The sequence below is a fragment of the Chelonia mydas genome, chromosome 1 (assembly GCF_015237465.2).
Source record: "Chelonia mydas isolate rCheMyd1 chromosome 1, rCheMyd1.pri.v2, whole genome shotgun sequence".
NCBI lineage: Eukaryota > Metazoa > Chordata > Testudines > Cheloniidae > Chelonia > Chelonia mydas.
In genome coordinates, this window is record NC_057849.1 from 343,930,761 (window position 1) to 343,942,809 (window position 12,049).

The 12,049-nt window shown below is 52.5% G+C and overlaps 1 protein-coding gene across 1 annotated transcript; it reads right to left on the bottom strand.

The window, feature by feature from the left end:
- Positions 1-469: 469 nt before the first annotated feature.
- LOC102930037 (regenerating islet-derived protein 4) lies at positions 470-11,827 on the bottom strand. The gene is made up of 6 exons (XM_037902994.2): positions 11,789-11,827; positions 10,516-10,595; positions 4,408-4,502; positions 3,974-4,111; positions 2,338-2,422; positions 470-895 (listed from the first exon to the last, which is right to left on the bottom strand). The coding sequence occupies exons 2-6, from the start codon at positions 10,580-10,582 to the stop codon at positions 801-803; spliced, it is 480 nt and encodes a 159-aa protein (XP_037758922.1). The 5' UTR covers positions 10,583-10,595; positions 11,789-11,827; the 3' UTR covers positions 470-800.
- Between the last annotated feature and the right edge of the window lie 222 nt (positions 11,828-12,049).

Below are 12,049 nucleotides of genomic sequence, written 5' to 3' on the forward strand. Positions count from 1 at the left end.
AGGCCGGTTTCTTCGTGTTAAAAAGGGGGAGGGAAGAGCCTTCCCGATTCCGGCGCCCCTGCCTCTCAGTGCCGGATCCCCAGGAGTCTGCTACAGCTCTCAGCTACGGTTGTGCAGGCTCAGACGTCCACACCCTGATGTTCACACAACAGCTAGACACGACCCCGCTTGGAGGAGCTCGGTGTCTGCGTGGAGATGGGACCAGGAGGAGATGGGTGGGCCAGAAGAGAGAGGAAACTCTGGGTATTGCAGTTATCTGGACGTAAACCAAGTCTTGTCCTACGTCTTAAGCTTATGATCAAGTAAATTGGTTAGTCTCTAAGGTGCCACAAGTACTCCTGTTCTTTTTGCGGATACAGACTAACACAGCTGCTACTCTGAAACAAGTCTTGTCTGTTGTCTAAAAGGCCAGGCCCATCCTGCCTCCCTCTGGGGGTTCCCTTCTTCTCCTCGAGTGGGATCTGGGCGGCTCAGGACACAGTCAGAGGGGGCTGGATGGACGAATCTACGCAGGGGCCAGGATTGGGACAGAGGAGACACACACAGAACTGCATGCTCAGGAGAGTTTATTCTTGTGGTGGGCTTCTGCCGCTGAGGGGAAGAGAGGGAAGGGGCAGGAGTGTAACTAGACCAGAGACACTTGGGGGAAGAGAGTTGGCAGCTGGGGAAGTGAGATCTGGCCTCTCAGGGAGGGAGAGGACTGTCCCTTGATACAGCAAAAGCATCGGAAAGTCTGGGATGTTGCCTGATCATGCCCAAGGAGCCCAGTTCTTTTGCATCCCAGGTGCGGAGCTCCCCCTTCAGGCGCAGGCGAGCGACTCCCCTCGCGAGAGTTCATACTGGCAAACGTAGCCGTTTTTCGTCTGACAGTCTTTATCATTCCAGTTCTTAAAATCTAGAAGGCAAAACAGAAATCACTGGGGCAGGGGAAGGGCAAGTGGGGCCATTCCTGCCCTTACAGTGACAATCCCCCTCATTGCACCCTGCTGAGAGAAGACCCCCCAGCTCCCGTGCATGAGGCTGTGAGGATGAGGAGGCTGGAGATGAAGGCCCATGTGCCTCAGACAGGGACAGGCTCCATCGTTCCCTGAGGGACGCTGAGTCAGCGTAACCGTGGAAGACCCTATTCAGAAACGGTTCCCATACTTGTTTTGCAGTAGTTTTCACTTCAACTATTAGCTGTGTGTGTGATTGGTCATGCAGGTCACATGGCACTGTTCCCGCTCCAGGATTGGACGAGTGACACTTTTAAGTAGGGGACAGTGGGGGGAAAAGTCCTGCCCAGTGTGAGTTTGTGGGGGAAGGGGCATTCGTACCAACGCTGCTGAACACTCAGACTCGTGAGCATCGGATGGGTGGGCGAGTCCGTGTCACTAGCATGGCCCATGAAGAATGAGTCACTCATGAATTAAAAAAAGAAAAGGAGGACTTGTGGCACCTTAGAGACTAACCAATTTATTTGAGCATAAGCTTTCATGAGCTACAGCTCACTTCATCGGATGCTTAGGGTGTGAGCTGTAGCTCACTAAAGCTTATGCTCAAATAAATTGGTTAGTCTCTAAGGTGCCACAAGTCCTCCTTTTCTTTTTGCGAATACAGACTAACACGGCTGTTACTCTGAAACCACTCATGAATTAGCGAGTGAGCTTTCCCTGTTCATGCAGCTCTCCGTCCTATTGCCAGCGAATGAGACGAGACTTTCAGCCCCGCTCCACCCCCCTATTTCACTCCAGCAACACGGACAGCAGGAAGCTGCCTTAATGGCCAGCTGGGGATTCTTCTCACATAGGGGAGCCCAGCAGAGAGAGCTGCCCTGCCCAGCCCTGGCCTCCCCAACATAGGGGACAGGCTGGGGTGTATCTGAAGCCCCTGCGCTCTGGCTGTCCAGTTTGTTACTGCCACTATCAGAGCAGTTCTGAGGCTGCTCTAAAGTTTCCTGGGGCCCAAATAGTCCCCTCGCTGTCTTCAGAATCAGGGTGCCAAAAGCCACCAAGGCACCAACCGAAGGACCCATACCCCACCTACATGGCACCTAGTGGGCAATAGCTCTGCTCTGGTCTTTCCCTCCAACTGATCGTCTGGGGCCAAATGTACTGGATGGCCTTCCTCTGACTGAAGCTGAGCCTCAAACTGGGATGCTTGCAGGAGGAGTTACCAGGTGAGACGAGGGGAGAGAGAGTGGCAGTGTGAGCTGAGGGAGAGAGGCAGGGTGACAGGACAGGAGGCCATCTCCTCAGAGAGAGCTGGAGTGTGTGGCCAGGGTGTGTGTCTTGGCTTCTTTGTTGGTGCATGTGTGTTTGAACCATCTGCTTACCCCTTTTGCTCAACAGCTCAGACAGTACTCGTACTTGTTGTTTGGTTCCCCGGCGTTCCAAGCCTTGTAGCAATACGGGGAGCCATCTGTCCACCTCCAGCGTCTGTTCTGCAGAGACAGGGGAGAAAGGTTTTGGGGTCCCATGGAGAAGAGACCTTGGTGACAAGGCACCCTACAAACACCTAAACCCAACACAGAAGTGCCCTACTCAGGCAGTGGGAGAGAGTCGGGGAAGGGCCGTGGGGCAGTGGGTGGGGAGAGACCAGCTCAGGGGGACAGGACCTGGAGACGCTGATCTAATAGTAACACAGCACATGAACGTCACCTTCTGCCTTCCAAGCCCGTTGCTTGAATTAATGAATGACCTGGTGATGGAGCAGAGTCACTCTGGAGTGTGTTCTAGTCCCTAAACCCCATAGGCAAGGCCCGCTGGGGGGCACTAGTGGTTTTAAGGTGGGTGATCTCCTCCTGCTTAAGCAAAATAAAAGGGCGTCTGTGATGGAGATGCTGGATGGATCAGGGAATGGGACACGGGGCCTTTTCCCCTCTAGTGGGCTCAGCACCAGTCTGACCCCAGGTTAGCAGGACTGATTAGCTCAGTAGAATCAGAGAAGGGGACACGGGGCCTTTCACCTCTAGGGGTGCTGCCTCTGGCCTGGCCTCAGCTCATGGGGGGACTAGCTGGCTTCGGGGGTCAGAGAACTAGTTCCAATCTATTGCCAGGTTGGGCGGAGCTGGATGGCTGAGGAGACTAGAGAATGGGACACAGAGCCTGTCACTCCTCCCATTCAGAGTCCAACCCAGCCTCCGGTCTGGGGCGGGGGATCCAGGGCCTGAGTCTGTGCATGCTGTTCAGGGAACCTCCGGACCCCAGCGCCTCCCTAGCGGTGGGGAGGGAAAGGAAACGGATGGAGACAAAGCTTCAGGTGGAGCTTGGTAAGTTTACGAAGGGGATGGCGTGACGGGGTTGCCGGCCATAGCAGGGGCTGGACTCGGTGACCCGAGAGGTTCTTTCCAGTCCCCTGCTCATAATGGCTCCTTCCCCCACTGGGGCTCCTTCCCAGCCTGTGACGGCTCCCCCTTTGTTTCCCTGCCCTAAGGAGCTGGGGGATCTCCTACAAAGAACCAGGTGAGGACGGGATCCCCAAGCTGAGGGAGCGACCAGCAGTGTCGGGGCAACTTAGAGGTCAAGGGGGAGCAGAGGCTCAAGTCCTGGGCAGGAAAAAGTGGCTGGAAAACTTGGTCAGAGTGGAGTGGAGACGGGATGCAGGGTGCAGCGGGAGGGCACGGCACATTGCATGAGCTGGCAAGGGGGAAGGGAGATGGGGCAGTAGTTGGAGAGGCAGGTGCCGGTCAAAGGTTGGTTTGATGACCGGAGAGACCAGGGCTTGGTTGTATTTAGCAGGGAAAAGCCAAAGGGGAGTCAGAACCTACGGAAGGATGGAGATGGAAAGGGTGCGGGAGGGCAGGGGTTAAAGATGGAGTGCACATGGGAGAGTCTGGTGCCCATGACAGGGGAAGGGTGTAGGAGTGGGGGAGGGAGCTCCTGGCAGCCCCTATGAAGGTCTCATGGGACATGGTCTCTGCACAGCCCTTGGGAAACAGAGTCATGGAGAGGGTGAACAACTGCCATAGGCAAAGCAGGCTCCGGGCACTCACCTTCTGGGGATCGTGCAGTCCAATCCAGACATGATCCTTGAAGCCTGACTCAGTGATGTATCTGGCCAACGTGTCCCCTTCTGCCTCAGTGATAATGGAGGCGAGATGGGCCCCTTTGCGGTGATACTGACACTGCACCTGCGGCAGGGACATCAGCGAGGCCTGTTACCCCCCTGCAGGAGGACGCAGTTTGGCACTGGTGTGGGGTGCTGCCCCACCAGGCTGCAGCAGGAGCAGGGACGGCTGTGAGGGGAGAGAGCCCCCTCTCAGCGCCTCTTCTCGAGCCCCAGGGCCTGGCACCAGCCACGTCACTTCTGCAGCCTCCCCACCCATCCTCTGCAGGGGTACATACTGGGGCCAATGGTGATGTCACCAAACCCCTTCAGCCCCTGCCCACTAACCCACCCCATGGATCCCTGAGAAAAGCCTCGTACCTCAGCATCTGACCAGGACACCTTTTCAGGGAAGAACCCATAGCAGTGGCCTTGGTAGAACAGCCATTCAGGGAGACAGGACGTGGCCCCTATTCCTGATCCGAGAGAGGGGATGGGACAGGGAGAGAGAACAGGGTGGTGAGAGGCTGTTTCAGAGAAGAGAATGGGAGCAGAGCTGCCGGCTGTCATCATTCCAGCTTCTCCAGATCTCCCCAAATCCTGTGAACGTTTGCCCTCTCTCAAGTTAGGCTACTGGTTTATAATTTCCCAGATCTTCTTTGTTCCCCTTTTAAAAGACAGGTGCTATGTTGGCCCTTCTCCAGTCCTCTGGAACCTCACCCACCCTCTCTCAGAACGGCCACTATCTCCTATTACTTTCAATGGAGCTGAAGCCACTCACTTTAAAACAGCTGCCCCTCCCTTGCCACCTTTGTCAGTAGCAGTGAGGCTGTCGTACTAATAATTACCACCGTCTCCTCTCCAAGGGGACAGGAGCTGGGCTGTCCTCCGTGAAGATGGTGTCAAGTGGAGTGCCCCAGGGGTCGGTCCTGGGGCCGGTTTTGTTCAATATCTTCATAAATGATCTGGAGGATGGTGTGGATTGCACTCTCAGCAAATTTGCGGATGATACTAAACTGGGAGGAGAGGTAGATACGCTGGAGGGCAGGGATAGGATACAGAGGGACCTAGACAAATTGGAGGATTGGGCCAAAAGAAACCTGATGAGGTTCAATAAGGATAAGTGCAGGGTCCTGCACTTAGGACGGAAGAACCCAATGCACCGCTACAGACTAGGGACCGAATGGCTCGGCAGCAGTTCTGCAGAAACGGACCTAGGGGTTACAGTGGACGAGAAGCTGGATATGAGTCAGCAGTGTGCCCTTGTTGCCAAGAAGGCCAATGGCATTTTGGGATGTATAAGTAGGGGCATTGCCAGCAGATCGAGGGACGTGATCGTTCCCCTCTATTCGACATTGGTGAGGCCTCATCTGGAGTACTGTGTCCAGTTTTGGGCCCCACACTACAAGAAGGACGTGGATAAATTGGAGAGAGTCCAGCGGAGGGCAACAAAAATGATTAGGAGTCTGGAACACATGACATATGAGGATAGGCTGAGGGAACTGGGCTTGTTTAGTCTGCAGAAGAGAAGAATGAGGGGGGATTTGATAGCTGCTTTCAACTACCTGAGAGGTGGTTCCAGAGAGGATGGTTCTAGACTATTCTCAGTGGTAGAAGAGGACAGGACAAGGAGTGATGGTCTCAAGTTGCAGTGGGGGAGGTTTAGGTTGGATATTAGGAAAAACTTTTTCACTAGGAGGGTGGTGAAACACTGGAATGCGTTACCTAGGGAGGTGGTAGAATCTTCTTCCTTGGAAGTTTTTAAGGTCAGGCTTGACAAAGCCCTGGCTGGGATGACTGAACTGGGGATCGGTCCTGCTTTGAGCAGGGGGTTGGACTAGATGACCACCTGAGGTCCCTTCCAACCCTGATATTCTATGATTCTATGATTCTATGATTCCTCCTATCTTCTGTGCAGGAGCACTGGGGAACCTGACAGGGAGTGGTATCAAGGGGGTTTTCAGGGGACTGTGGGGTGAGGATGGAGGGCACTGGGTGTCATGGGGACACTGGTGTGACTGGGAGCAGAGGGGAGGTTGGGGACATTGGAGAATAGTAGAGGCTGAAGGGACACCACACACTGATTTGCCAACCTAATGAGGAAGGCTTTGAACTAGGTTCAAAAGGGATGGGTAACAAAATGCCAAAGGTGACCTTTACAGAAGGCTAAATGTTGGCGGGGGACGGGGGAAAGAAAATTACAATGGGTTCATAGGAGCAACAAGAGGGAGAACAGTGCGGGAATCTGCTGTACATCTCAGATGTCTATACAGAAATGAAAGGATTATGGGCAATAAATGGAAGAACTGGAAGCATATCAGCTAAATTATGCATATAATTTATATTGTATATAAGATAAATTATGACTTAATTAGCATCCCAGAGACTTGGTGGGATAAATCTCCTGACTGGAATATTGGTAGAGAGAGTTATAGCTCGTTCAGGAAGGACAGGCAGAGAAAAAAGGAAGAGGTGTTCCATTGTACATCAAGAATATACACTTGTTCTGAGGTCCAGAAGGTGAGAGGCAGACCAACTGAAAGTCTCTGCGTAAAGATAAAAGGGGAAAAAAGAGGTGTGATATCCTGTTAGGGGTCTGCTGTAGACCACTACCTCAGGAGGAGGATGGGGTATTTCAAGAACAAATAACAGAAATATCCAAAAGACAAGACCTGGTACTAATGGGGGGACTTCAGCTTCCCAGATATCAGCTGGAAAAGTAATATGGCAAAACATAACATTTTCAAAACATTCTTACAATGTATTGGGAATAACTTCTTATTTCTTAAGGTGGAGAAACTAAAAAGGCAAAAAGCCACATTAGACTTAATTCTGACCAACAGGGAGGAATTGGTTGCAAATCTGAAGTTTGAAGATAATTGGGTGAAAGTGACCATGAAATGAAAGATTTCGTGATTCTAAGTAAGGGAAGGAATTACAGCAACAGAATAAAGACAATGGACTTCAAAGAAGCTGACTTTAACAAAGTCAGAGAACTGGTCAGTAAGGTCCCATCAGAAGAAAATCTAAGGGAAAAAAGAGTTCAGCAAAGCTGGGAGTGTCTCAAAGAGACAATATTAAAGGTACCACAGCAAATTAGCCAAATGCAAAGGAAAAATAGGAAGAATATTAAGAGGCCAGGAAGAGGCTCTCAGGAGCTCTTCAATTACCTGAAAATTTAAAAGTTTTCCTATAAAAAGTTAACAAACTGCAAAGGACAAACTGCACAGTGGACAAACTGCAAAGGAGGAGTGCAAGAGAATAGCACAAACGTGTATGAACAAAATCAGAAAGACTGAGGCACAAAATGGTGACACCTAGCAAGGGACAGAAAAGGCAATAAGGAGAGGTTCTATAAATACATTAGGAGCAAGACAAAGATGAAGGAATGTGTGCCTCTATTATGTAGCTTGGAAGGGGAGTTAATAATGAACAACATCAAGAAGGCAAAGGTGTTTAATGCCTATTTTGCTTCAATCTTCACTAAAAAGGGAAATGGTGACCGGTTACTTAACGTAATTAATATTATCAATAAGCGGGGAGGAATGCAAGCCAAAATAGGGAAAGAACGGTTAAGTAATATTAAGGTCATTATTATGTTTCCTGGAGGTAGAGCCTGAGGAAATTCATCCTAGGGTACTTAAGGAACGAGCTAAAGCAATCTTGGAGCCATTAACAATCATCTCTGAGAACTCCTGGAGGGTGGGTGAGGTTCCAGAGGACTGGAGAAGGGCCAACGTAGCACCTGTCTTTAAAAAGGGGAACAAAGAAGACCTGGGAAATTATAAACCAGTAGCCTAACTTGGATACCTGGAAAGAGACTGGAACAAATGATGAAACAATCAATTTCTAAGCATCTGGAGGATAAATGGGTTATAAGTAATTGCCAACATGGAATTGTCAAGATCAAGCCATGCCAAGGCAACCTAATTTCCTTCTTTAACAGGGTTACTGGCCCCATGAATGGGGGGAAGCTGTAGACTTGCTATCTCTTGATTTTATTAATGCTTTTGACAGTCCCACATGATGTTCTCATAAGCAAACTGTGGAAATGTGATCCAGATGAAATTACTTTATAAGGTGGGTGCACAACTGGTTGAAAGACCCTACTCAAGGAGTAGTTATCAATGCTTTGCTGTCCAATGGGCGGAACATATCTAGTGGGGTCCCTCGGGGGTCTGTCATGGCTCTTGTACTGTTCAACATTTTCATTGATTACTTGTATAGTGGAGTGAAGATGATGCCTATAAATTTTGTGGATGACACCCAGCTGGGAGGGGTTCCTAGCTCTTTGAAGGACAGGGATAGAATTCAAATGGCCTTAACAAGCTGGAGATTTGGTCTGAAATCAACAAAATGAAATTAAATAAACACAGGTGCAAAATATTTCATTTAGGAAGGAAAAAAGCAAATGCCCAACTATGGTATGGGACTAACTAGCTAGGTGGTAGTACTGTTGAAAAGGATCTGGGGGTTATAGTGGACCACAAATTGAATATGAGTCGACAATGGGATGCAATTGAGAAAAAGGTTGATATCACCCTGGGGTGTGGTGACGGGGTATACAAACCCCACACTGGGCAGCCAGGGGTTAAGGACATGCAGCCCCACCAGACCTGTAGGAAATGGTACCACTGGAGGAGCCGTTAAAAGGCAGCTCATTTGGTGGCAGAGCAGGGAAGAGAGCAGACCTGCAGCTTGAGCAGAGGGGAGCTGAGCTGAGCAAAAGGCAGAATCTCTCCCCACGACACCTGCCGAAAGGTCCCTCCCTGAGGGAAGGGAGGGCCTGTTCCAGAAGCAGCCTGGGAGGGAATATTCCCCTCTCCTATGGACTCTGAGTTTTGCTAATTCCCCTGTACTTGGCTTGGATGGCCCTAGAAGGGGAAGGCCCTGGGGCTGATCTGGCCCAGGTTGGGGGCCCCACTGCAGGAGGAGGCAGTTGCCAACCTGAGAGAGGAAGAGAGTTACCCCACTACACACAACTGCCAGAAGGTTCCCGCTGGTGAGCAGAGACCCTTCACGCTGCCCAAACCTGGTCACTGACCTTGGGCCTGTTGCAGGAGGGTGGTACGAAGTGTCCCGGGGAGGATAATCTTAAGCAGCCCTGGCTGTCAGACCACTGATAGCCTTCAAAGGGCCCTGAGTTGGAGCCTGGTGGAGGGGGAGGGCCCGGACCCGGGCTCCCCAGCCAACAAACTCCCTGCAAGTCACGGGCCTAAGCCCTGACCACTAGGAGACGCTCCCCGACCAACCAGCCAACCCGCGAGTGAGGACTGTCATAGGTGTGTTAACAGGAGTGCTGTGTGTAAGACACAGAAGGTCATTGTCCTGGTCTGCTCGGCACTGGCGAGGTCTCAGCTGGACTTCTGTGTCCACGTCTGGGTGCCGCACTTTCAAAAGGACGTGGATAAGATGGGGAGAGTCCAGAGGAGAGCAACAAAAATGCTAAAAGGTTTGGAAACCTGACCTGTGAGGAGAGGTTAAAAAACTGAGGATAGTCAGTCTAGAGAGAAGAAGACTGAGGGGTGAGCAGAGAACAGTCTTCACACCTGTTACGGGCTGTTATAAGAGGATTGAGATCAATTTTTCTCCATATCCACTGATGGTAGGATAAGAAGCAATGGGCATAATCTGCAGCAGGGAGATTTAGGTTAGATATTAGGAAAAACTTCCTGACACTAAGGGTAGTGAAGCTCTGGAAGAGGCATCCAAGTGTGTTTGAGGGTTCTCTGTCACTGGAGGATTTTAAGAACAGGTTGGAAAAACACTTGTCAGGGATGATGTAGGTTTACTTGATCCTGCCTTAGCATGGGGGGGCTGAACTAGATGACCACTGCAGGTCCCTTCCAGCCCCCCATTTCTATGGTTCTCTGATAGCTGAGGGCCCAGAGAGGGCAGGGAAGGCAGGGAGCTAGTCACAGGTGGGTGGAGATTGGTGGGGATAAGTAAGGAATAGGGGCCGGGGGAGAGAAATAGTCTGTGGGTCCCAGGACTTTTCTTTGGCGGGGAGGAGGGGGGAAGGGTTTGGATTATCCCAAAGCAGAAGGATTAAGTTTACGAAGAGGCGCCATTTTGAGCCCCCTGAAAAGAGATGGCGGTCACTCGTTTGGGATGTTATTGGGACATTCTGCTCCCTGGTTGGGACGGGACCCCTCTGCCCCGGTGGGGAGAGTCACCCCGTAAGCAGGAAGAGGAGATGGGGCGGGTTTAGCTCCCAGCCTGTCTCTCACACTCAGCCCCAGGAGGTCTCAGGGATTCCCTCTGCACTCAGAGCCAGGGGCAGCAGGAAGCAGCCTCGCCCCTTGGGCAGGGGCTGAGCTGCTGGCTGGGGTCTGGATTAGTGGGTTTGGTGGGGAAGGGGCTCTGGGGACCCAGCTGTGTTGGCTGCTTCCATATGGTGGGGCTGGGGGGCATCAAGGGCAAATAGATCCCATCAAGGGCAAATAGATCCTGGGGTCTCCAGCTCTGAGGGTCCGAGCAGCGACTCACCTTCCAGCGAGGGGTTAAAGATCAGGCAGCCGAGAAGGCAGAGGCTGAAGCAGGCAACTGGCCCCATCTTCGTGCTCCCCCTGGGGAGAAAACACACAAGGGAGATGGGGCCACGACAGCCTGAGACGCCCCCTCAAGAGACCCGTATCCCCTGTGTGGCATTTCACAGGGGGAAGTGCTTCGGAGCTGGGGATGTTTGCTAAAGGGCCTGGCTGTGCTAGAAAGGCTCCAAGAGGGATCCTGTCACGCAGCCCCGGGGGACCCAGCTCGGAGCCCATGTCCCTGGTTCCAAAGGGCCCTTCCACCTCTAGCCCTCACTGAGCTGTGCCCCAGGGACAGAACTGGACACCAAGCAGGGAGCCAGGACCCAGCTCCTCAGTGGCCGGTCTCTGCAAGCCGCACCGCCAGGGACTCCCTTAACCAGGGCTGCAGATGGGGAGGAACTGGGGGCAGCAGGGAGTCCGGGTCTCAAGCAACAGGGTCCCATTTGCAGAACAAAGTGGTTCTCAGAAGGGGCATTTGCCATCTCCTGCTGTCCCTCTCTCCCCAGTGCTGGGGCTGGCAGGTCCCCATGGTAGCCACCTACATGGAACTTGGAGAGGGGAGCACAGGTGGGAGGAAGGAAGAGTTTGGAAAAGGCACCAGGGCCACCAGGATGGAGGCCAGTCTGTGTGCACGTGGCTGGAATGCCAGCTGCAGATGCAGCATCTCTGCAATAGTTCTCTGACTAGAGAGCCAATTTAGTGTTAGAAACATGAAGTCCTCTTGTGTTATCACCCAGCACCTGGTACACGAAACACCCACTGACCCATCCCGGGGCCTTTTCCTCACTAATAGGTGTTTGAATCACACTCCTATTTCCGTCTCCAGGGAGACTGAGTGTCTGGAAAGCCACACCCTGTGTTTGGGGGTGGGGGCAGGAGGGGAGGGGTGATAGTTACTGCACCTCGTGATGGGGGTTGGGATCCCCGTGGCACCATGACTGGGAGAAGGGGTCCAATGGGAGAGCTGCTCTGCAGAGTGATGCTCCAGCAGGGACTGGACACAGGACTGGAGGCTGGGCCCAGCTCTGGGAGGGGCAGAGAGCTCGGCACAGCTATGCAGGGCATTAGGGTGCCTCGTGCAGCGCTGTGCTGGGTGGGAGGAAGGGGTGAGACAGAGACGGCCCCAGGGTCAGGGGACTCACACAGGGCACCCTCCCCTGTGACAGATCAGCTGCCGCCAGCCACCCGGAGCAGGAGGAGGAAGAAGCTGGAGGAAGCCAGGGTCTCACCTGATTGTCTCTCTGCGTAGCCGCTCTGGTGCAAACCAGTTCAAGTGAAGCCTGCATGGGACACTGGCCGTGCCTGGGGCATTTATAGACCAGTCCAGGGAAGTGGTGGGGACCAGGTGTCAATACTGAACATGCAAATCTGTGCTGATGACGGATACAGTCATTTAATTCCAAGGCAAACAGAAATAAGAGGAGCCATGACCAAGCCACAAGCCGGGAGGTGACCGGGAAGAAGTACTTGGCAGGGCTCAGATAATAGAC

Bases quoted from the DNA above. Each gene is read 5' to 3' on its own strand.
- LOC102930037 (XM_037902994.2), bottom strand. From the start codon at position 10,582: ATGGGGCCAGTTGCCTGCTTCAGCCTCTGCCTTCTCGGCTGCCTGATC. The intron at 4,503-10,515 runs GTGAGTCGCTGC...CTCTCGGATCAG, and splicing joins CTTTAACCCCTCGCTGGAAG to GAATAGGGGCCACGTCCTGT. The intron at 896-2,337 runs GTCTGAGCTGTT...TTTGCCTTCTAG, and splicing joins AAACAACAAGTACGAGTACT to ATTTTAAGAACTGGAATGAT.